General features: G+C 43.3%; 2 protein-coding genes across 6 annotated transcripts in view; one reads left to right on the top strand and one right to left on the bottom strand.

Annotated features, from left to right (window-relative positions):
- The window catches only part of LOC141133225 (adhesion G protein-coupled receptor E3-like), a 455441-nt gene that overhangs the window by 178632 nt on the left and 253135 nt on the right, over positions 1–23674 (bottom strand). For all 3 annotated transcript variants that reach the window (XM_073622475.1, XM_073622474.1, XM_073622476.1), the window contains 3 exons: positions 7468–7529; positions 5625–5708; positions 2265–2451 (listed from right to left, as the gene is read on the bottom strand). In XM_073622475.1, the coding sequence (XP_073478576.1) occupies positions 2265–2451; positions 5625–5708; positions 7468–7529 (333 nt within the window). The remainder of the gene's footprint in view (positions 1–2264; positions 2452–5624; positions 5709–7467; positions 7530–23674) is intronic.
- LOC141133227 (E3 SUMO-protein ligase ZBED1-like) overlaps positions 13851–23674 on the top strand; it is a 227489-nt gene continuing 217665 nt past the window's right edge. The window contains exons 1-3 of one of the 3 annotated variants that reach the window (XR_012243022.1): positions 14080–14301; positions 14447–14618; positions 14740–14981. The gene's annotated coding sequence lies outside the window, so the exon portion shown is untranslated. Of the gene's footprint in view, positions 14302–14446; positions 14619–14739; positions 14982–23674 lie in introns of those variants that run through there. The other 2 variants (XM_073622477.1, XR_012243023.1) reach the window with 2 other exon arrangements.

Raw genomic sequence — 23674 nt, 5'->3', positions numbered from 1 at the left:
ACCAGACGCTGGGTTTCATCCCTGGTGATGCTCTGCCAGGCCTCTACTGCAACTGTCTTCAGTTCCTGCTTGTTCTTGGGGCATTTTCCCTTCAATTTTGTCTTCAGCAAGTGAAATGCATGCTCAATCGGATTCAGGTCAGGTGATTGACTTGGCCATCGCATAACATTCCACTTCCTTCCCTTAAAAAACTCTTTGGTTGCTTTCGCAGTATGCTTCGGGTCATTGTTCATCTGCACTGTGAAGCGCCGTCCAATGAGTTCTGAAGCATTTTGCTGAATATGAGCAGATAATATTGCCCAAAACACTTCAGAATTCATCCTGCTGGTTTTGTCAGCAGTCACATCATCAATAAATACAAGAGAATCAGTTCCATTGGCAGCCATACATGCCCACGCCATGACACTACCACCACCATGCTTCATTGATGAGGTGGTATGCTTTGGATCATGAGCAGTTCCTTTCCTTCTCCATACTCTTCTCTTCACATCACTCTGGTACAAGTTGATCTTGGTCTCATCTGTCCATAGGATGTTGTTCCAGAACTGTGAAGGCTTTTTTAGATGTTGTTTGGCAAACTCTAATCTGGCTTTCCTGTTTTTGAGGCTCACCAATGGTTTACATCTTGTGGTGAACCCTCTGTATTCACTCTGGTGAAGTCTTCTCTTGATTGTTGACTTTGACACACATACACCTACCTCCTGGAGAGTGTTCTTGATCTGGCCAACTATTGTGAAGGGTGTTTTCTTCACCAGGGAAAGAATTCTTCGGTCATCCACCACAGTTGTTTTCTGTGGTCTACCGGGTCTTTTGGTGTTGCTGAGCTCACCGGTGCGTTCTTTCTTTTTAAGGATGTTCCAAACGATTGATTTGGCCACACCTAATGTTTTTGCTATCTCTCTGATGGGTTTGTTTTGTTTTTTAAGCCTAATAATGGCTTGCTTCACTGATAGTGACAGCTCTTTGGATCTCATATAGAGTTGACAGCAACAGATTCCAAATGCAAATAGCACACTTGAAATGAACTCTGGACCTTTTATCTGCTCTTTGTAAATGGGATAATGAGGGAATAACACACACCTGGCCATGGAACAGCTGAGCAGCCAATTGTCCCATTACCTTTGGTCCCTTAAAAAGTGGGAGGCACATATACAAACTGTTGTAATTCCTACACCGTTCACCTGATTTGGATGTAAATACTCTCAAATTAAAGATGAAAGTCTGCAGTTAAAACATATGTTGTTCTTTTCATTTCAAATCCATTGTGGTGGTGTAAAGAGCCAAAAAGATTACAATTGTGTCAATGTCCCAATATTTATGGACCTGACTGTACGTTACTCAACCTGGAACCTTGCAGTATGTATGTTACCCAACCAAAACCTCTGCATTATGTACGTTAAATACTTCTGATTCCTGCACTATGTACGTAGGCTCAGGTTTTAAGCCCCTCCCAATGTTAGCTCAATTATGCCACACCCACCATTAAAGGTGGTGCACTACTATTAGTCCCGACCTCCATTCTGCCACCCTCTTGGACCCCATTATCAGGAATTCTGATGTCACAAGTTCCACGGTATGCCAATGAACATTGTCACACAAGGAGTCCATAGCCTTGTGTCAGTTACACATTTTAGCTTACACAGGACTTATCTTGAACACAGCTGAACAGGACAACAAAAGAGTCTAAACTCTTGATTCTAGTTCAAAAAGTAATGTCAGCATATTGCATGCAGTTACCTTTATCACACAAAAAAATTTAATTTTTTTCCATGCCCACACCTGAGTACGGTAAAGTTATTACAAAAAAATAATAATAATAATTTAGAGTTTCATTAGAGCTGACAAATCTTTTTGCAAATATATAGGATTATTTCACTGCACAAATATTGACCAAGATTTTTTTTTTAATCCCCTTTGTTGAAAAGTTGCTGCAAATACAACATATGACTCTTACCACTCAACATGGTGCTGGACTCTGCATATATATCTGCATATCCCTTATTTTATTGGAAAATGACAGGAGCGCAGAGACAGAAAATATCATAACTATGTAATTCCACCAGAGAGAACAATATAATATAACTACCACCTAGTGTTTGAACTACTACTCACAATACAATACAGTTTATGAGAATGCTTGTTGCACCTATGCCTGTAAAACAGACCTACTTATATTCCTAAATCCAACTTGTGCTTGCTCTGCCCCCACTAAATGGACCTTAACATTCCATAAATTTAAGCCCAACACTGTGCATCATCTTTACCTAATTCAGAGGTGTTGATATGCTGGTTACTTTGTGCCTCCAAAAATGATATGAGCACAACTCTTTCCACACTTTGTAAAAATGCTGTAATGAATCTCCCTCTTTGGACATTTTTAGCAATGACACTGTGGTTTGCGAGAGCCTGACTGAGATTTTCTGCAGTCTGCTTGAGTTCTTCCTTTGCTTTCTGTAATACAACAGACATACATATTTATCACTGGTTAAACTGTCAATAAGCCTGACATTTGCCTGAAATACGTGTGAATATTGTGAACATTCACAATATAAAGCATATAATGTAGGAAAGGCTAGGCAGCCTTGGCAGTGGACAGCTCACGTGTAGACATTATAAGACATTGTCCTCATTAAAAGGCAAGGGGGTAGTACACTGGGCACAATCACAGTCCAGCCACACACCATATCTCCTGCTCTCCACAGACCCCAAAAAGGCATTTGACCGGGTGGATTGGGTTTACCTCCGAGTGGTCCTGGCTAGGTTAGGCCTTGGCCCCAACATGCTCTCATGGATAGTGTCGCTGTATGCCTCTCTGGAGGCTAAGGTTAAGGTGAACAGAGTCCTTTCCAATATGTTCCCTATCTATAATGGAACAAGACAAGGATGCCCATTGTCCCCTCTCATTTTTGCACCCACTCTCGAACCATTGCTTAACAAGGTACGCTTAAATCCTGATATTAAAGGATTTTGTGTAGGGACAGGGGAACATAAGCTACCCGCCTATGCAGATGATGTCCTATTTTATGTTGCTGATCCCTTGATCTCTCTTCCCAATATCATGGCAGAGCTGCAAGGTTTCAGCTTGCTCTCAAACTTCAAAATCAATTACAGCAAGTTTGAAATTCTGTTTTTGAATATGCCTTCGGAATTACGTACACGGCTGCAATCCTCGTTCTCCTTTACCTGGTGTCACTCTTCCTGAAAATACTTAGGGGTTCATCTCACTCCCCACTGCCCTCAGCTATACACCTATAACTAACCTTTTCGTGGATGGGCCGAGTCAGTGTTTTAAAGATAAATGTCTTATCCCGGATTCTTTTTTACTTAAATGGTGCATATCTTTTTACCCAGGTATTTCTTCTGGCCCTTAATAGCCTATTTCTGAAATACATATGGCATGGGTGGAGCCCACGTTTGGCTTTTCGCACACTGCAAAGATCTAAGCAAATAGGGGGCTTAGATGTACACAATATCTGCAAATATTATGAGGCGACTGCCCTGCGATGGATATTGGACTGGCATTATAGTGTTTCCACTAAATTATGGATCTCTTTAGAAAAATTTCTAGCGGGTCACAACTTATTCCATGTGCCCCGGCTACCCTGGCAACATAGAGGGTTGTCTGAGCTCACCTCTCCGACCACTACTCTGCCCTGCACTTGTGGGATATCTTAAATAAAATGGGTCAGTTAGCCCCTATGGTTAGCCCCTATGGTTTCCCCCCTAGCCCACCTGGAAGGCTTCCCTTGGTTCACTACATGGGAAAACATCTTCTTTTTTTACTCTTGGGTGGCAGATTGAGAGGTAAGGTGTGGTAGATTTGTCCAAGATCAGGGCCTGCTATTGTTAGATGCCCTTAGACCTCAATATGACCGTTTTCCCTTAGAAGACTGGCAATACAGGCAGCTCCAACATTTTGCTCACAGTTTGCCCCAAGCCATTCGCTCACCCACCTCCGCCACTCATTTTGAGAAGCTTTGCATGGCCCCTACCATGATCCCACATTCCATCTCAGTTTTGTATGAGATGTTGCAGGCTTTATTATTCAAAGGAAAGCTGATATATATAAGAGAGTGAGAGAGAGACCTGCAACACAAGTTCACTGAGATACAACTTGATCATTTATATCGCCTCACCCACTCTAGCTCTGTTGATACGAAAATGCAAAAAAATGGGTTTAAATTGCTATCCCGCCCCTCCAGCCTTGCTCAAATCTATCAGATACTTGCTGGAGGGAGTGTGGACATCGGGGTACATTCCTACACATTTGGTGGGAGTGCCCCAAACTACAACCCTACTGACAAGACAACAGATCTCAAATAAAAGTAATTTTAGATATTGATCTACCTGACTCCCCAATGGAGCTTTTGCTTCATGTTCCAACCATCCCTCTTAGCCATTATTGCAAATCGGTGTTAACCAACCTTTTAAATGCGGCTAGATGACTTATTCTAGTATACTGGAAGAGGACCCAAATTCTGGGCTGAGCAGACTGGATCTTTATGGTGAATAACATAATGGCAGCGGAGGAATGGATGGCGACATGCAAAGGCCACTACGATAAATTCTATAGTATTTGGGCCATATGGATTCACTATACTGGCAAGACCCCGCTGGACCCACTTGAACTTTGGGAGTTCCACTATTAGAGACAGCCTGATCTGATCCACTGAATCTTCTTTTGTTCTTTTGTGATGTAAGATAGAACCAATATTATTATGGAGTGCTACCTTTGGTATTCTTGCTCCTCTTCCTTATTCCCCCTTCCCTCTTCCTTCTCACTCCCTGTCCCTTCTTTGTCTATGCCTGCTCACTTGGCTGTCATTCCTTGTATTCAATGGCTAATATCTGGTCAGAGTTGCTGCAAAGATATGTAGATGGGTTCGGAGCAGTATATTATTGATATTGTTCATATATACAGTATTGGTTATTTTGCTCTCCATGCTTCAGGACCCTCCATGTTGGATGGTCAGTCGGACCTTATGATGTATACCATGGTTGTTGCTTATTTGAGCTGGTTTATTCTTTTAAACTTTTCCTAACTATGTTGTTTTTTCATGCAATCTGCATATACAAATAAAGATTATATAAAAAAAGGCAAGGGGGTTAGGAGGTCTGGCAGCGATATGGCTCCATAAGTGAGCAGGCTCCATAAATAAGTGGGATGGCAGGAGTACAGAAAAAACAGTCTGAGATGCATAGTACCACCACTAGTGGTTGTGGCACCCTAGGCCATAGCCTGGGGTGCCTAATCCAGAATTCACCACTGTACATAAAAGTGTCTGTAAATAAAATTTCCTTCAACCAAAAACATTTTTTTTTCAGATAAAGGGCCCCAGATAAGCTCATAGGCACAATAATCTGTCTCCTACTCAAAGAATGCGTTCATCATTTTAAATAAGCCTAATAATGTTGCTTCTTTTGATTGACATCTCTACGTTATCTCAACTGCTATTTTAAATAACACAAAAGTTTTTGTATGACCTTAATATGGTCTGCTAGCCAAACCACTAGAATACGAAGAAAAGTGCATAGAATTATTCATATTATTGCCAAAAAGGTGCTTTAAAATCCAACTCTGCATATCCCCCACAAACACACACACACATACTGTATGTTCCCACCTCTTTAGTGATGTTACGGTTATTGTTTTGGCAGGAATAATCCAGAAAACTAAACGGGACATCAAGCACAGAGCAAAATGGATCCTAAAAAAAGAGATACAAGTCAAAGCTGCCCTCCTCAATCACAGACAGGTAGAGATTAATACACAGTAGAGTTTTAAAAATTCAGCTGAATAGTGCCAGACGGCTGCTATAAAATTAGCATAATCATGTTATCGTGTATTATACCACACCACTGTGCAGTTTTGGACCCTTATCTACAAAAAGAAAATTTTAGAATAACTTAAAGTGTTACCAAACCCATAACAGTAAAATTAGTCTGTATATGCAGTAAAGCATGCTTGTTATACTCACTGTGGAACCTAAGGGGTTAATCCTCTGCATTGTGTGTAAAGGCTGTGTTATCTTGTCTCTCTGATCCTCTTTTTATTTAACTGACTCCAACCCATTTCGTGATAGAACACAGCATTAGGAGTCAGGCTGCACATACTCAATTTGGTGTGTATTGTGAGAGAGTTTTTATTTTTTCTTGGGAGAGTGCATGTGATCAGCACAGGGCCAATCAGCACTGTCCAGATAGAGGGTCGGGGAAAATGAAAACTCCACCAACAAACTTAACTAGGAACTGATGGAAGTCACAAGACTGCTATATACTGCTGATGAAAAAAGGTATTTAGCAGTTTATATTTACTAAAATAGATGCATTTCCATGTTCTGTGTACTGTGAGAGACCTGATATAGAGATTGCAGGTTCTGGGTTTAGTAACACTTTAAGTTTGTTTACCAACACTAGTTAAAGGGATGAAGATTATGGATTTTTACTGTAATTTTAGACAAACTAAAAAGACATATTAGAAAAGTTCCAGTTAATGTTTCTAGAGTATATCTACTCAAGAACAGAAATGTATATTGTAGCTTTCTTAAATGTGATGTATGCTTTAGTTTCTTTTTTCAGGCTAAGTACATGTTCTGCAAGTACAGAAAAATCCAATAATGTACTCGGCACCAAATGGAAATCACATACAATATTATCAGCCTCGGGTGACAACACTGCTCCAGTCCTCAATAGATACAGTACATTTATGCAGTGTTGTTGTCATAGTCAGCAAGAGTGTTTTTCTTCTCTTTTTTTTTGCAAAATTACCAGGTGAAAAGGAAAAAAGTCTGAAAAAAAAAAAAAATCTTTTGCACCTGCCACATCAAATGACTGGTAAGCTGCTATATATTACATATTTTTCTCATCATAAATCAGAAAAAGGAGCTGTCAAATATAATTTTCACTATTGGAACTCAAATGGATAGCCAAAGAAAAGATTTTGTCACCAGAGTAGAAACAGTCAAACGTTGACTATAGTCAGATGTTGGGATGTATTGCTCTTGGTTCTTGATGCTCTAGTTTCTGACTACAAATGGCATCTCCACCTGTATTTGGCAAAACGGATCAGTTTTTTTTAACTATCAACAGAACTAATCTGCTTCCATTGCTGAGGTCAAGAAGTTTTTCTTGACTGTGAGAACAAATTCATTACTATTTTTTTTGTTACTACTACTACTTTGTTGTAGAACAGTGGTATTAAAAAACTTATTAGACTAGGTAAATATTATGTTTCATTACCCTGTTTACATTTCTGAGTGGACTAAAATTTTGATATCATAAAGCACCGTTGTATATGACTAGATAAGCCATAGTCCTCTTTCTACCGGCAGGGGGTGCTGCAGTTGGATTCTGAGATTGTAGTTTCAGGTTTTAGTAAAAAGAGAAACATAGCTACAATAAGAATCCAATGTGATGATTTTGTATTTATTGTGGCGTATTTACAAAAAGATGCAGAAATTTACATACCATTATAGTCTGGTTGGCGCAATGCTTCAGGAACTCTCTTTCAGTAGCATTAGATGTACATTCTTCTCAGTTTATTTGTGAGAAAACAAAAAGAAATAGTGGATAGTTAATGATTAATGATAGTTAATAATTATTTTAATAACAGTTCTGCTTTTTCAATAGTACAGCATGCTTCCACCACAGTGATACTATTATATACCTTCTTCTTGCAGTACTACTAATATTTCAGAATATTGTTTAGTTCCAAAAAGTATAAAATCACTAATTATGACTGATTTTACCTTTCATGCAAATGGAGAATAGCTAGTAATAACAAAAATAATAATAATAAAAATAAAATTGTAGCTCCGGTATCCAGAAGCCTCTCAGATAGTATGTATTCTTCGTAATGTAAAAGAACAGCACATACAATGTAGATAAAGTATTGTGAAGCAAAATTTTTCACATTCAGACCTATCCAACGACGATAAGACCAGTCACCTATAGGTATAAATGTATGTACATATACAGTATGCAATAAAGATGTGGAGATGTGGGGAACTCTCTCTCTCTCTCTCTCTCTCTCTCTCTCTCTCTCTCTCTCTCTCTCTCTCTCTCTCTCTCTCTCTCTCTCTCTCTCTCTCTATATATATATATATATATATATATATATATATATATATATATTATATATATTGTCCTCTCTCTCCCGTTTTGGTTGACAGCAAGCAATGGCTGGATCCGTAGCCAAATAACAGTCTGCTTTTGGCTGTAGAATTCAGCCACTACCTGCTATCAATTACAAGGTTAAGAGGGACATAATAGGGAACTAGTGTCTCAGCTTCCCCATCAGGCTTCGCCACTGTCAACTTCACTGATTTCTAGTAGCCTGCCATCTTTGAAGCTCACAGCATCCTTAACCAGTGACAATTGAGGCAAAGGGTTGCAGCAGTAAACTCATCAGTCTGCTACAACCTGATTACAGTGACCTTGTTGCTTTGGCTGCCTCTCCCTTCTGCTACCAAGCAACCAAGTTTGTACCTAGCCTTGTACCCTAAACTATATTGCCTTCTGCTTTTGGTGCAACATGTCTTGCCCAGACACATGGGGGATGATCCAGCTGTACTGGTTGCCTCCAGCTCACACCCTACTAATGGTTCTGCTAATATCTGAATTGGACCCCTTGGCTGAGGGATGCAGATGGCCTGATATTAGCTCTGTCTGGTGTGGCTAGCTCTATGCCAAGAGGATTTCACTGTAGTCATGCAGGAATTTTTTTGGACCCAATGGCACAGTTAAATGCTGACTCTGAATGCAGAGAATATGTGCTTCCATGCCTACCCTTGCAAAATCATTATCGGATCTGTTCACAGCCTTCAAGGAGAAGTATGGCCAAAGCTTTTTTGGCTATACTTCTTCTATGGATCGCACTCCTGTGACCTGTTTTCAGACAACAGCGGGCTAAAGCCTGCTGGCAGCTGATGTCACTCAGCTGGTCCAGGCTCAGGAAAGATCCCAACCATATGGCTGGAATCCACCAAGATGCCTGGACTGGCTACTGGCTCAGCCTCTCAGTGATCCACTGAGAGCCTGGGCCAGCCCCTCCCACCCCCTCCACAGCCCGGCCTTCTAGTCACAGTCACGGCTCTCTGCATTCAGAGTGGAGGGGGAGAACTGAGCGATCAGTGGTGTTTGATCACTCAGTTCTCACTGCGGTGGACAGATTCAGCATCGGCTCAATTCTTCATCCACCTAGGCGATTATAATTTTTTGTTATTTTAAAATCCCAAAATTCTCTTTTAAAGGCTTCTGAACCTTCAGCAGCCAAGGCCCTGTCCGATGTGCAGTCTCTCAAGTCCTTAATGGAGAACGAACACTAGAGGAGTTGCAGTCTTTTGCTATCGCTCCATAAGTTAAAGAAACTGAACTCAGGCCTCAATTTCCAAAGCAAAGTCTGGCTCCCAGTGCCAGACTTACAAACCCTGGATGTTCAGGTTCCCCAAGCCCTCAGATAAATTCTCTTCAGCTTGAGAGTGTGTCCTAGATTTTCCAAGGGAGACATCTTTGAGGACACTTGGGCATCCTGTATCTCAGATGTTAGCGTGCATGAGGTGGTTTCCAGGTGCTACAAACTAAGGTTTTGCTCCCAGCCTCCTCCCTGGTTCATGACTTCCAACCTGCCTGCTCCGCCCCATCGATTTTAAGATATCTGTGCAGCTCTGGTGAGTATTCTGGAGCAGGGCATCACAGCCCCAGTTGCTGTGGCAGAACGGTTCCAGGTGTTCTACTGCATCCAGTGCAGCCACTACCATCTACACCTTGCAGTTTGGATACGTCCTAATCCTTCAGAAGTTAGCACTGTAACTTCATCATATCTTGAAATACCTGGGTCTAGTTCTAGAGATCAGAAGGATTTGAATTTTGTTCTCTCTTCAAAAAGCACATTTTGCACCAATCAGTGATATTCTCCCTTTCACTCTCATTCACAAGGTTAGAGAAGAGATAGGGATATAAGAATTAGAGTTAGAGTGTGCTAGCCTGCCAACATCCTAAATAGTGTTATAGAGAAAGTTGCAACAAAGTGCATAGAGGGGACGCCCCCTTGAACTTTATAGGGCAGAAGAAGAGTAATGGAGAGTAAATATATGTAAAAGGCACAAAAGTGCCAACTTTATTAGTGTACAAAAATAGATGTTTCAAAAAAACACAGTTCACTCTTAAGGACAATATATCAATGAGTTGATGTAAAATTTAGACATATAGTTTGTATCACCCAAATCTAACAATCCTAATTACTGCCTCAATTAAAATTTTGTTCAGTTTAGGATTGGTAGCTGTGACTCATATCCCGACATGTTTTGGAAAATTGCATTGAAATGTATCTTTCCTTCTTCAGGGGAGTTTATACAGTTGGGTAAATTATTCTTTTGTCTGAAACACAAATACGTATATACATAGTGATATTGACATAGTATCATAGCAAATACATCAGGGTAAACAGAGACATCAAAGTAACAGGGTATATAGTACTTACATGTTTAGACTCTTTGGGGGTTTAATAGATAAAAACAAACAGAAAAGCACGTGCTGGCTGCATAGGTCCACACACACGACAAAAATTGTCCGTGTGTCCATAAACCAATCCGCTGAAGCGCATTCACAAGAGACGCCTGATTTTTCCAACAGCGATCAAATTAATGCCACTGTGGGGAAAAAAATATAACAGGAGGATATTTTAAAATTGACTTTCTCTTATTGCAGAAAAGGTAGGAGGAGTGGGAGAGATTACAACAGATGTAAAGACATAGTCTGTACATGGCCTGTCAAAACCATAGTATTCACGTCAAATTGAAAGTCTGAGTGTGCTGCTGACATCCCGGTGGCGGCCAGTGAACTGACACAGACCATCTGGTTGTGAGCGTTTAAATACCTGATCTGTTTAGACATGAGCCAATAGAGCAATCCATTCTGCCAGTACAGCTGCATGTAATGCAGCCGATTGCGGAGATCAAAGCGTCTCTCTGACGGGGGGTGGGGGTGCTGCGCAACTATGCCCATAAGGGCGTAATTACGTCACCGGCGGGTAAAAACTTGCAAATCGCAGTGAACAAGGGCGGAGACAGAAGCTAGTCTGTCATAGGCCCATACTGCACAGGTGGAGCTTACCCGCCGGGTGTCTGCGCAAGAGCAGAGCGGCAAGGGCACAGGACTAGAGGCCATCTGATGGGCAGGGATGTAACAGCAGCCAGTAAGTTTACATGGAGAAGTAGGCTGAACAAAAAAGAAAAACAAAGACAACAGAATACATGCAGTATTATTGCACAAAACATAATATTAGGCATCAAAAGCATATAACAATGGAAACCAAAAATAACTAATATTAAGTTACTGAACAGCATTGTCATGATCTATGTAAAGGAAAAATTATTATATTAAAAATAGAAAATTGAAATTACAGTAGAGGCAATGTGTTATTGTAACCAGGAAAAAGAAAGGATCTCATAACATTTCTGGAATTGGTTTCTCATTGTGAATACAATTGTAATTATACATCAAAAGCCAGATAGAGAGAAAAGACTAATCAAAAAAAGAGGAGAAAGAAAGAAAGAAAGAAAGAAAGAAAGAAAGAAAGAAAGAAAGAAAGAAAGAAAGAAAGAAAGAAAGAAAGAAAGAAAGAAAGAAAGAAAGAAAGGAAGACCTCAATAGCTTTATTCAGTATGTTTCAGAACCAAAAATCTCAGAGATTCAATTCACAGAATCCAGGAAGGAATGATCGAAAATTAAAAGCTTCATTTAATCTAGGTGGTGAAGTAGCCTCTAAATTGAATATCCACCTTAGTTCACATTGGAGGAGGCGTTTATTAAAGTCACCACCTCTTGAGTGAAAATGGATGCTGGGAATTGATTCTGGATGTACCAAGGCCATATGTCGGCCGATCGGTACATCCAGATCTCGTTTGCGGATAGTCAAAATATGCTGGTATATTCTTTTCCAAAATACATTGATCGTTTTCCCGACATAGTAACACCCACATTCACAGGTGAGTAGGTATACCAAGCCAGGAGTCTTACAATTAATGTAATGCTTTGGACGAAAGTGATGTACATTTGGTAGATATATATCCTTGCGTCTGTCCATGTATTGACAATGTGAGCACCCTCCACAAGAAAAGGTACCTAGCATTTTGTATCCCCTCTATGTGATTTGTATTCACTAATGACCACCTTATCACCCACAGAGGGCGCTCTCCTATATGTCACAGCGGGTGTATCTGCTACAAATGGAGATAGTGAGGGGTCCATAGTGAGTAAGTGCCAGTACTTGTTTAGAATTTGTTTCAATTGTTTATGCTGTGTTGTATATGTAGTGATGATTCTAGTTGTATCATCAGTAGAGGGTGGTTTTTGTGTGTCAAGTAGATCCTGACGGGACAGCTTTGTCATTTTTCTATATGCCTTTTTGAGGCAGGAACTAGAGTACCTTCTTTCGAGGAGTCTTTCACTTAGTTTGTCAGCCTCATCTTTGAACATGGTGTCATCTGAATAGTTTCTATGTACTCTGAGGTACTGACTGTAAGGTATAGATGCTAGCAGGGGTTTAGGATGGAAACTAGTCACGTGTAATAGTGAATTCCCTGCTGTGGGCTTTCGATACAGCTGACTTGAAAGGCTACCATACGGTTGTTTTTTCACAAGCACATCCAGAAACGTAATCTCTGTTGTGCTATGTGACATTGTAAAACTAAGGTTGAATTCGTTGTGGTTGATAGCAGCTAGAAACTCATATAGGAGCTCAACTGAGCCATCCCATATGAGGAACACATCATCTATATATCGTCGCCATGTAAGTACATGGCACATATAGATGAATAATGAATCATTGGTAAGCAGTGAATGTTCCCACTCCCCCAGGTACAGGTTGGCATACAATGGGGCACAGCATGTCTTCATCCCAACACCCTGTACCTGGAGGTAGTGGGAACCATCAAAGCAAAAGGCATTGTAATTCAATATGAATTCCAAAGAATTTAAAATAAATTCTGTATAATCAGGCTTACATTCACTAAGTTGCAACAGTACATGACGTACGTCGCAACGCCCTTTGTATGGGGTATACTGCAATATAGGGACTCGTCGTCTATAGTGACTAGTAAGACACCATCCGAAATGTGCAAATCCCAAAGGGTTTGCAAAAAATGTATGGTGTCACATACATAGGATGACAGGCATTCAACAAGAGGTTTTAGATGGTTGTCTACCACTCGGTTGAGGTTTTCAGTGAGATTGCCGCAGCCGGAAATGATAGGTCTGCCAGGTGGTTATCTTTTTTGTTTGTATAATTTTGACAACGCATAAAACATAGCTTCTCTGGGATAACTCGTTCTGATAAATTCCCACACATTTAGTTATAACGTTTTGATGGAATGCTGTATCCACAAAGCTGTAAAAGTCTAGAGTAAATTCAATTGGTCAGTACCACTCAGAATTACAAAGTATATTCATACACATCTCGATGTACTGGACATTATCCATGACCATGATATTGCCCCCTTGTCGGATGGCTTGTCGATTAGTCTTTTCTCTCTATTTGGGTATTGATGTATAATTGCAATTGTATTCACAATGAGAAACCAATTCCAGGAATGTTATGAGATCCTTTCTTCTTCCTGGTTACAATAACACATTGCCTCTACTATATTTTCAATTTTCTATTTTTACTATAATAATTTTTCCTTTACATAGATCATGACAATGCTGTTCAGTAACTTAATATTAGTTATTTTTGGTTTCCATTGTTATATGCTTTTGATGCCTAATATTATGTTTTGTGCAATAATACTGCATATATTCTGTTGTCTTTGTTTTTCTTTTTTGTTCAGCCTTCTCCTCCATGTAAACTTGCTGGCTGCTGTTACATCCCTGCCCACCAGATGGCCTCTAGTCCTGTGCCCTTGCCCCTCTGCTCTTGCGCAGACACCCGGCGGGTAAGCTCCACCTGTGCAGTATGTGCCTATGACAGACTAGCTTCTGTCTCCGCCCCTCTTCACTGCACCAGGACGAGCGTGTCCACGTTCTCGCCCCTGTCTCCATGACGATCGGCGAGTGTTTACCCGCTGGTGACGTGTGACGTCATCACACCCTTATGGGTGTGTTTGTGCAGCGCCCCCCCCATCAGAGAGACGCTTTGATCTCCACAATCGGCTGCATTACATGCAGCTGTACTGGCGGAATGGATTGCTCTATTGGTTCATGTCTAAACAGATCAGGTATTTAAACGCTCACACCCGGATGGTCTGTGTCAGTTCACTGGCTGCCACCGGGATGTCAGCAGCACACTCAGACTTTCAACTTGAGGTAAATACTATGGTTTTGACAGTCCATATACAGACATGGCTCTATGTCCTTAAGTCTGTTGTAATCTCTCTTACACCCCCTACCTTTTTTTAAATAAAAGGAAGTCAAATTTAAAATATCCTCCTGTTATATTTTTTCTCCACAGTGGCATTCATTTGATTGCTGTTGGAAAAATCAGGCATCTCTTGTGAATGCGCTTCAGCGGATCGCTTTATGGACACACGGACAATTTTTTTTTCGTGTGTGTGGTTCTATGCAGCCAGCACGTGCTTTTCTGTTTTGTTTTTATCTATTAAACCCCCAATCAGTCTAAACATGTAAGTACTATATACCCTGTTACTTTGTAAAATGGCATAATAAGCTATAGACTATGCTTTGATGTCTTTGCTATGATACTATGTCAATATTACTATATATATATACGTATTTGTGTTTTAGACAAAAGAATAATTTACCCAACTGTATAAACTCCCCTGAAGAAGGAAAGATACGTTTCAATGCGATTTTCCGAAACATGTCGGGATGTAAATAACAGCTACCAATCCTAAACTGAACAAAATTTTAATTGAGGCAGTAATTAGGATTGTTAGATTTGGGTGATACAAACTGTATGTCTAAATTTTACATCAACTCATTGATATATTGTCCTTAAGAGTGAACTGTGTTTGTTTTTACACATCTATTTTTGTACACTAATAAAGTTTGCACTTTTGTGCCTTTTACATATATTTACTTTCCATTACTCTTCTTCTGCCCTATAAAGTCCAAGGGGATGTCCCCTCTATGCACTTTGTTGTAATTTTCTCTATAACTCATTCACAAGGTTGTTTTCCTTGTTGCCATTACCTCTGCAAAGTGAATTTGTGAATTGTCAGCCTTAGGCCCCTTTCACACGATCGGACCGTTCAGGTCCGCCTGTCAGTTTTGACGGCGGACCTGAACGGGCGCTCCATGTTAGTCTATGGAGCGTCGGATGTCAGCGGAGACTTGACCCGGTCCGATCCGCTGAAAAGCAGACAGATGGCTCTACGTCCAGGTCCGTCGCTGGCGGATCGGATCAGGTGAGATCGATAGGCGGCAGCCTGACAAGCCCCTCCCCGCTCAGTGAGCAGAGAGAGACCTGTCATCCGCCGGCTCAGCGGAGATCAATGGACTGATCTCCCGCTGAGCCGGCGGATTGAGGCGGGCTCCGTAGAAACGGAGTCCACCTCGTGTGAAAGGGGCCTTATTCTGTAAAGAACCTTTTCTATTCTTGCACACAGACAAGGTGGTGCTGAGGACAAGAACTTCCTCTTGCCTAAAGTTAATTTGACCTTATACCTTAACCAGGACATTACAAAGAAGGTACCCCTCAATGTACACATTGGGACTTTGAGGGCAACTAAATGTATAAAGTTCAATTATAAAGTTTATTACTATACATTGTTAAAAATTGGTGCATGGTGGGATAAATTTTTGTCTTAACCAGGACATTGTTCTTCATCTTTCTGTTTAACTCTAGTGAGATCTCCCTTCATTGCCTGGATGGAGCTTGTGCTGTATGAGTTTCTTTTCAGCCAGCACATTTAGAAAGTCTGACTTTCTGACATTGGTCATCCTGATGGTCCCCGTAAAGGGGACAAGTTTCTAGTTCCACTATTTATTGGTGGCTCAGACATACAATTATCAAGCTTACAGGGAGGATCAGGGCTGCTGATAAGCCAGTACAACTGGCCCTGTTGTACAGGGCCAGGCCAGCAGGGGGGCGCTGGCAATCTGAGCAGAGAATGAATGAAAAAAAAAAACATGACAGTATAACTTTTGCGCAAACCAATCAATATTCGCTTATTGGGATTTTTGTTTCAAGGCAGGGTCTGGGGAGGGGCTAGGGGTGGGATTGAAGTAGGGACCAGGGGCGGGACCAGGGGTGGGGCTGAAGGAGGCCCCATCAGGTGGGCTGTACAGCTCCCCATGATTTCTATCAGCGGCCCTGGGGAGGATTGGGTTCCACCCATCAAGGTGCACTCTACTTAGTCTGTACTTCTTATGATGTTTTGCATTAAACAACTGTTTCCCATATTTGCAAGGCTGCCACCTGGTCTTCTGTTTTAAACATTATCTAAGTATAACCAAGTAGGTGCTTAGGACCCTTGGGATTCCAGCTTTTGGCCCTAAAATCGCATACAATGGCAGCTTATAGAGCTGCAGATAGTCCCAGTTCTGTTATGTTTTTTTATAGATCTGTTAGTGTACTTTTTGTTGTCTTCCATCCCTCAACTGGATTATATTTTGGACATTGAGCAGTCTCCAAATTCCTGCGTTTCTCAAGAAGAAAGAAAAAGGATTTTTGTATTTATCTTAAAATCATTTTCTTGAAGGCTATCAAGTCTATCAAACTATTTTCCTTGCTTAGCTACATAGCTGAAGCATGCTGGGAGTAGAAGCAGTTATACTGGACTTGCCCACATCTTTTTTTGGTTGCCAGGGTTAAATTCTCCAAATAAAGGATTTTCAGTAAGTACAAAAATCCTGTTTTCTATATTTGTGTGCTTGGAAAACCATTCTGTGGCACCAGTTTACTCACCCAAAGGCTTTTAAAGCATATTCTTACTGCAGTCAAATGTGAAATCGTAAATTACAGACCGTCAGGTTCTTCTTAATGGGGTGAAATTTGTCTACAAGAGGAAAAACCTTATAGCTTTGTAGCGGGTACCCCACGGGCCCACAACTCCCGCCGACCACCGTTGGAATGTACATAGGCTCTACAGACTGGGAAAGTGCGCCTTTCAGCTCCTGCAGGGGATTCCTCACCCCTCCTTCTCCTCACTGACGCTGTATGTAATGCGAGTGGCGCTCGCACACAGGTATCCGCTGCTCGGCTCTATCTCTGGCTGTCTTCCTATTGGCAGAGGGAGAGAGCCAATGAGCAGTAGCAGCAGAAAAGGATTCTGGGACATCTAGTCCCCATACCAAACGGTCCAATTGGCTTATATGGGGGCAGGAACTACAGAACCCAGCATGCCTGGGAGAAAAGGAACTTAAGACTCCATTTTGTTCGCTGGGGGAAGTTGAGTTACCACCAGGCAGTAGGGATGAGCCGAACACCCCCCCCCGGTTCGGTTCGCACCAGAACCTGCGAACAGCCAGAAAGTTTGCGCAAACTTTAGAACCCCATTAAAGTCTATGGGACTCGAATGTTCGAAATCAAAAGTGCTAATTTTAAAGGCTAATATGCAAATTATTGTCCTAAAAAGGGTTTGGGGACCCGGGTCCTGCCTCAGGGGACATGTATCAATGCAAAAAAAAGTTTTAAAAACGGCTGTTTTTTCTAGAGCAGTGATTTTAATGATGCTTAAAGTAAAAAAAAAGTGAAATATTCCTTTAAATATCATACCTGGGGGTGTCTATAGTATGCCTGTAAAGTGGCACGTGTTTCCCGTGCTTAGAACAGTCCCTGCACAAAATGACATTCTTCAGAAGATTTCACCTCACTTTCTGTCCCAATTCAAATGTTTTTTAAAAATTTGGGGTTTTTAGTGAAACAAGGATTGGTGATGAAGCATCAGTGAATAGGAGACACGTTTTTCCCATATTAAAGCGGGGGTCCACCTAAACCGCCAAAAAAAAAAAATATTAAAAGCCAGCAGCTCTACAAATGCTGCAGCTGCTGACTTTTAATGTGTGGCCACTTACCTGTCCCAGGGTCCAGCGATGTCGGCAGGCGACGCCGAGAACCCTCTCGGTTCTCGGCAGCTGCCGCCGCCATCCTGGGTGAGGGAATCAGGAAGTGAAGCATTGCGGCTTCACTTCCCGGTTCCCTACTGCGCATATGCGAGTTGCGCTGCGCTTCCTAACTGGTCCCTGCTGTCTCTGGGACCCGTGTGTGTCCCAGCAGACAGCACGGTGGGGACAGGAAGAGGCATAGACTCCCATGGGAGTCTATGCCGGAAGTGGGTGCAAATACCTGTCTTAGACAGGTATCTGCACCCCCCTCCCCCCTGAAAGGTGCCAAATGTGACACCGGAGGGGGGGAGGGTTCCGAAAAGCGGAAGTTCCATTTTTGTGTGGAACTCCGCTTTAACTCTTACAGGAGAGAATTTCTCTTCCTAGGGGTAGATTTCATCTCACTTCCTGTTGTCTCCTTCCATTTGCAAGTAGGAGTCGTTTGTAAGTTGGATGTTTGAAAGTAGGGGCCTGCGCTATATACTCTGCAGAAAATGGGGCCTTAGGTGTTGGTGTTGTCACAACACTGTAAACCCTCACAGTTACTCTTGCTGGGCGCAGAAATAGGCTCTGCTGTGAAATATTAGATCAAGAATTGTAATTACATGCCTTTGTTGAAAAGTGGTAGAAAAATTGGACCTTTGGTGGTGGTGGTGCTGGTGCCACAACACTGTAAGTCCTCACAGTTACTCTTGGTGGGCGCTGGAACGGGCCCTGCTGTAAAATATTAGATCAAGAATTGTAATTACATGCACCTGTTGAACAGAGGCAGAAAAAAAGGGCCTTTGGTGGTGGTGTTGCCACAACACTGTAAGCCCTCACAGTTACTCTTGGTGGGCGCAGGAATGGGCCCTGCTGTGAAATATTAGATCAAGAATTGTAATTACATGTGCCTATTGAACAGGGGCAGAAAAATTGGGCCTTAGGCACTGGTGCCACAACACTGCAACCCCTCACAGGTGCTATAGTTGGAGCGCAGGAATAAGCCCTGCTGCAAAGTATTGCAGCAAAAATTTTATTTATACGCCCCTGTTAAACAGGGGCTGAAAAATTGGGCCTTGGGCACTGGTGCTGGTGCCACAACACTGCAACCCCTCACAGATACTATAGTTGGAGCACAGGAATGAGCCCTGCTGCAAAGTATTGCATCAAAAATTGTAATTACACGCCCCTGTTAAACAGGGGCAGAAAAATTGGGCCTTGGCCACTGGTGCCCAGAACCAAAAATGTTCTTACAAGCTATTAGCATGAAAATTGAGGAGGAAGAGGATTGTCACTCAGCATCAGCATAGGCAGTCTTGAAGGGATCTCACATTGAAAGAAAAAATCAATCGGTTACATCAGCATCAGGTGCTTGGTAGCTGGTGATCCAAGACTGATTCACTTTTATGAAGGTCAGCCGATCGACCGATTCGGTGGACAGGCGCACCCTGTCGGTTACAAAGCCTCCAGCAGCACTGAATGTGTGTTCCCAAAGAACGCTGGATGCAGGACAGGCCAGTAGCTCAATTGCATACTGTGCAAGCTCTGGCCAGTGATCCATCCTCAAGACCCAGTAACCCAGAGGATTTTCGGTGGGAAAGGTGTCCAAGTCTGATCTTGCCCCTAGGTAATCCTGCACCATGTGAATCAGACGCTGGTGATGGTTGCTGGAATCGATCATACCTTGGGGCTGAATTGGGGCAAAAATTGTCTGAACGCATCGGTCAGACAGCCACCTTCTCCACCGCTCCTTCTGTGACTGACCGAAGCCTCAGCAACACGTTGTCCAGGAGGACCAGGAAATTGTAACCTCCCAGGCTCTGGAAACGTGTTGCACAAACCTTTCTGCAAGGCCTCCAGAAGATGTCTCATCCTCTGCTCCCTCTGCGACGGCAAGATAAGATCCACAACCTTACCCTTGTAATGTGGATCAAGGAGGGTTGCCAGCCAGTAATCATCCCTCCCCTTGATACCACGAATACGAGGATGCTTCCGCAGGCTTTGCAGGATCAGGGAGGCCATGCAGTGTAGGTTTGCTGAGGCATTCGGTCCAGAGTCCTCTGGGTCACTAAGGACGACATGATCCACAGCCACCTCCTCCCAGCCACATACAAGTCCATGGGTTTCTTGGGAATGTAAATGATCCCTTGAAGACTGCTGCTGAGGCTGAGTGCTATGCTCCACCTCCATGCTGACACAATCCTCCTCCTCCTCATCCTCTTCCTATGTGATCGGCAGGCACGCAGGAACACTGTCTGGATAAAGGGGGCCTTGAGAGGCAAGGAAGTCCTCCTCTTCCTCCCTCTGTTCTGCCTCAAGTGCCCTGTCCATTATTCCATGCAGTGTGTGCTCCAACAGGTGGACAAAAGGGACAGTGTCACTGATGCATGCACTGTCACTGCTCACCATCCTCGTGACCTCCTCAAATGGTGACAGGACAGTGCATGCATCCCTGATCATAGCCCACTGGCATGGGGAAAAGAAACCAAGCTCCCCTGACCCTGTCCTGGTGCCATAGTCACATAGGTACTCATTGATTGCCCTTTGCTGTGTGTGCAGCCGCTGCAGCATAGCCAACGTTGAGTTCCACCTGGTCGGCATGTCACAGATTAGGCGGTTCTTGGGCAGGTTAAATTCCTTTTGGAGGTCAGCCAGCCAAGCACTGGCATTATGTGACCTGCGGAAATGCACACAGACTTTCCTGGCCTGCCTCAGGACATCCTGTAAGCCCGGGTACCTGCCCAAGAACCGCTGCACCACCAAGTTCAGGATGTGAGCCAAACAGGACACATGGGTCAGTTGTCGAAGGGCAGAGAGGAAGTTGGTGCCATTGTCGCAAACCACCATACCTGGCTTAAGCTGGCGTGGCGTCAACAACCTCTGAACCTGCCCCTGCAGAGCTGACAGAATCTCTGCCCCAGTGTGGCTCCTGTGCCCCCAAGCACACCAGCTTAAACACCGCATGGCATCTTTTTGCCTGTATGCTTGCGTAGCCCCTTAAACGCCTACGGAGCACCGCTGGTTCCGAGAACAAATCAGCACAGGAAGAGACCATGGAGGAAGAAGAAGGGGGGGGGTGGAGGAGAGAGGTGTGGCAGAATCACCACTAGTAGAATTTTGGAGGTGTGGTGGCAGAACAACCTCCAACACTACTGCACCCTGTCCTGCATCCTTCCCAGCTGCCAGAAGAGTCACCCAGTGCGCGATGAAAGATAGGCAAAATCCCTGTCCATGCCTGCTGGACCATGAGTCAGCGGTAATATGCACCTTACTGCTGAGCCCTGTCCAGTAAGGCCAAGACATTGCCTTCCACATGCCGGTAGAGAGCCAGAATCGGCAGCAGTTGAAGTGCTAGCAAGTTAGCCAAGCTAGCATTCAACCGCTGGGCATGTGGATGGCTGGGAGCGAACTTCTTTCGGCGGTGCAGCAGCTGGGGCAGGGAAATTTGCCTGGTACAATCTGACGTTGGTGTACCGATAGCAGATTGCCCGCAAGTACTTGGCTGTGACACACCTAATTCTACACCTTCATTCCTCACAGTGCAGGTTTCAGAGAGGACTGAAGGTATAGTGGGGTTGGAGATCCCAGCTGATGAGGAGCAAGGAGAGGTCCGCTTTGTTCTTTGGTGTGGGTCTTTTAGGTACGCTTCCCAAAGAACTGCATGGCAGGTCGACATATGTCTGGTCAAGCATGTGGTGCCCAAGCGGGTGATGTTTTGGCCACGCGAGATATGCTTGAGACATATGTTGCAAATAGCAGCGGTGAGATCTGATGCACTCGTCTCAAAAAAGGCCCACACCAAAGAACTTTTGGAATAACGCGCAGAGACAGCAGCGCCCTGCATATGCGGAGCTCTGCAGTATGATGCAGTCGGTGTGCTGCCCTTAAGCTGGCCCCTAGAGGGAATCCTGCCTCATTGAAGATGTGCCTCCTCCTCCTCCTCCTCCTCTCTTCTATCAGGCACCCACGTGGAATCAGTGACTTCCTCATCATCCCCTCCCTCCTCATCACTGGAGCAAAGCTGGCAGTATGCTGCAGCTGGGGGAACATGACTGCCAGATTGCTGTCCTTCTTGGTCACCCCCTCTCTTTGGGCTCATGTTATTGCCTTCCTCTAGCTGGGTACTACATCGGAGCCTTCAAATCGCTGGGCATCCTCCTGGAGCATGTACCCAACACTGTGGTCAAACAGTTCGGGGGACTCCTCAGGAGGACATGATGGGGCTTATAAGGAGTGATTGATGCCATTGAGCCGAGGGAAGAGGCAGCGTTGGCAGCTGCTTTGCCAGACAAAGTACCCTGAGCTTAGGGTGAGAGAGGATGAGGAGGATGAGGATGGCTTGGTCATCCACTCTACCAAGTCTTCTGTATGTTGCGGCTCAACACGGCCAGCTGCCGAAAAAAGGACAAGCGTGTCCCACGGTCACGTGCTGATGAAGATGCACCGTCTCCATTACCAGCACTGTTGCCTCTAGACACAGAGCCTGCTTGCCCTCTTTTATTGGCTTGTGACTGTCTGCCTCTCCTTGTTGGCTCTCCAGACATACCAATGGCCTGCAGTGAGATGTAGCTGCACAAAGCTGGGATGTATATATATATACTGATATTGCAGCTAGCAGATTCAACTGCCTGCCTGTAGAAGTATTAGTATGAGAACACCAGCAATTGTCTTCAGGTAGCTTTAGGTGCACACTGTGCAGAGGACACAGTACACTAACTGTAAATACTGTAGCTGCCTGCTTGTGGTACTACTAGGATCAGAAGAACACCAGCAATTGTCTTCAGGTAGCTTTAGGTGCACACTGTGCAGAGGACACAGTACATTAACTGTAAATACTGCAGCTGCCTGCCTGTGGTACTAATAGGATCAGAAGAACACCACCAATTTTCTTCAGGTAGCTTTAGGTGCACACTGTGCAGAGGACACAGTACACTAACTGTAAATACTGTAGCTGCCTGCCTGTGGTACTAATAGGATCAGAAGAACACCACCAATTTTCTTCAGGTAGCTTTAGGTGCACACTGTGCAGGGGACACAGTACACTAACTGTAAGTACTGCAGCTGCCTGCCTGTGGTACTAATAGGATCAGAAGAACACCAGCAATTTTCTTCAGGTAGCTTTAGGTGCACACTGTGCAAAGGACACAGTACACTAACTGTAAATACTGTAAATACTGTAAAAACACCTGCCTGCCTGTCAGTAGGAAGAGAATAACAGGAACGGATCTAGCTAAACTGAATACAGTATATATATATATGTATATATATATATACACACACACACAACACCTAGGATGCAATATATATACACAATACACTGTAAGTGCAGCTAACTGACTCGCCTGCCTACTCTATCTAACTTAAATCAAATAACACTGTCATTGTTTTAAACATGCTTAAATGGTAATCTATTCTGTCTTCAAATACTTTACCTCTGTCCATATCACTGTGATGTTTGTTTTTGTTTTCTTATTGTCCATACCTAAATTATGAGCTGGTTTTATCTTTATAGCCATGATCCCCTGCTCTCTTGCTGTGTCTTGTAGTCTGTCTTTGGTGTGAGAAGTTTGTTCTGTCAGCCATGTGTTCCTCCTATAGAATCCTGGCTGATTAATTGGCAATAATACCCCCACCCAACTCAGTATAAATTGAGGCCTTTTCTAAGGGATGCTCAGGCAGGGGTTGCACA

Source organism: Aquarana catesbeiana, linkage group LG03 (genome assembly GCF_042186555.1).
Source record: "Aquarana catesbeiana isolate 2022-GZ linkage group LG03, ASM4218655v1, whole genome shotgun sequence".
NCBI classification, from domain to species: domain Eukaryota; kingdom Metazoa; phylum Chordata; class Amphibia; order Anura; family Ranidae; genus Aquarana; species Aquarana catesbeiana.
The sequence above is the reverse complement of the archived record's forward strand: the minus strand, read 5'-3'. Positions and strand labels throughout refer to the sequence as shown.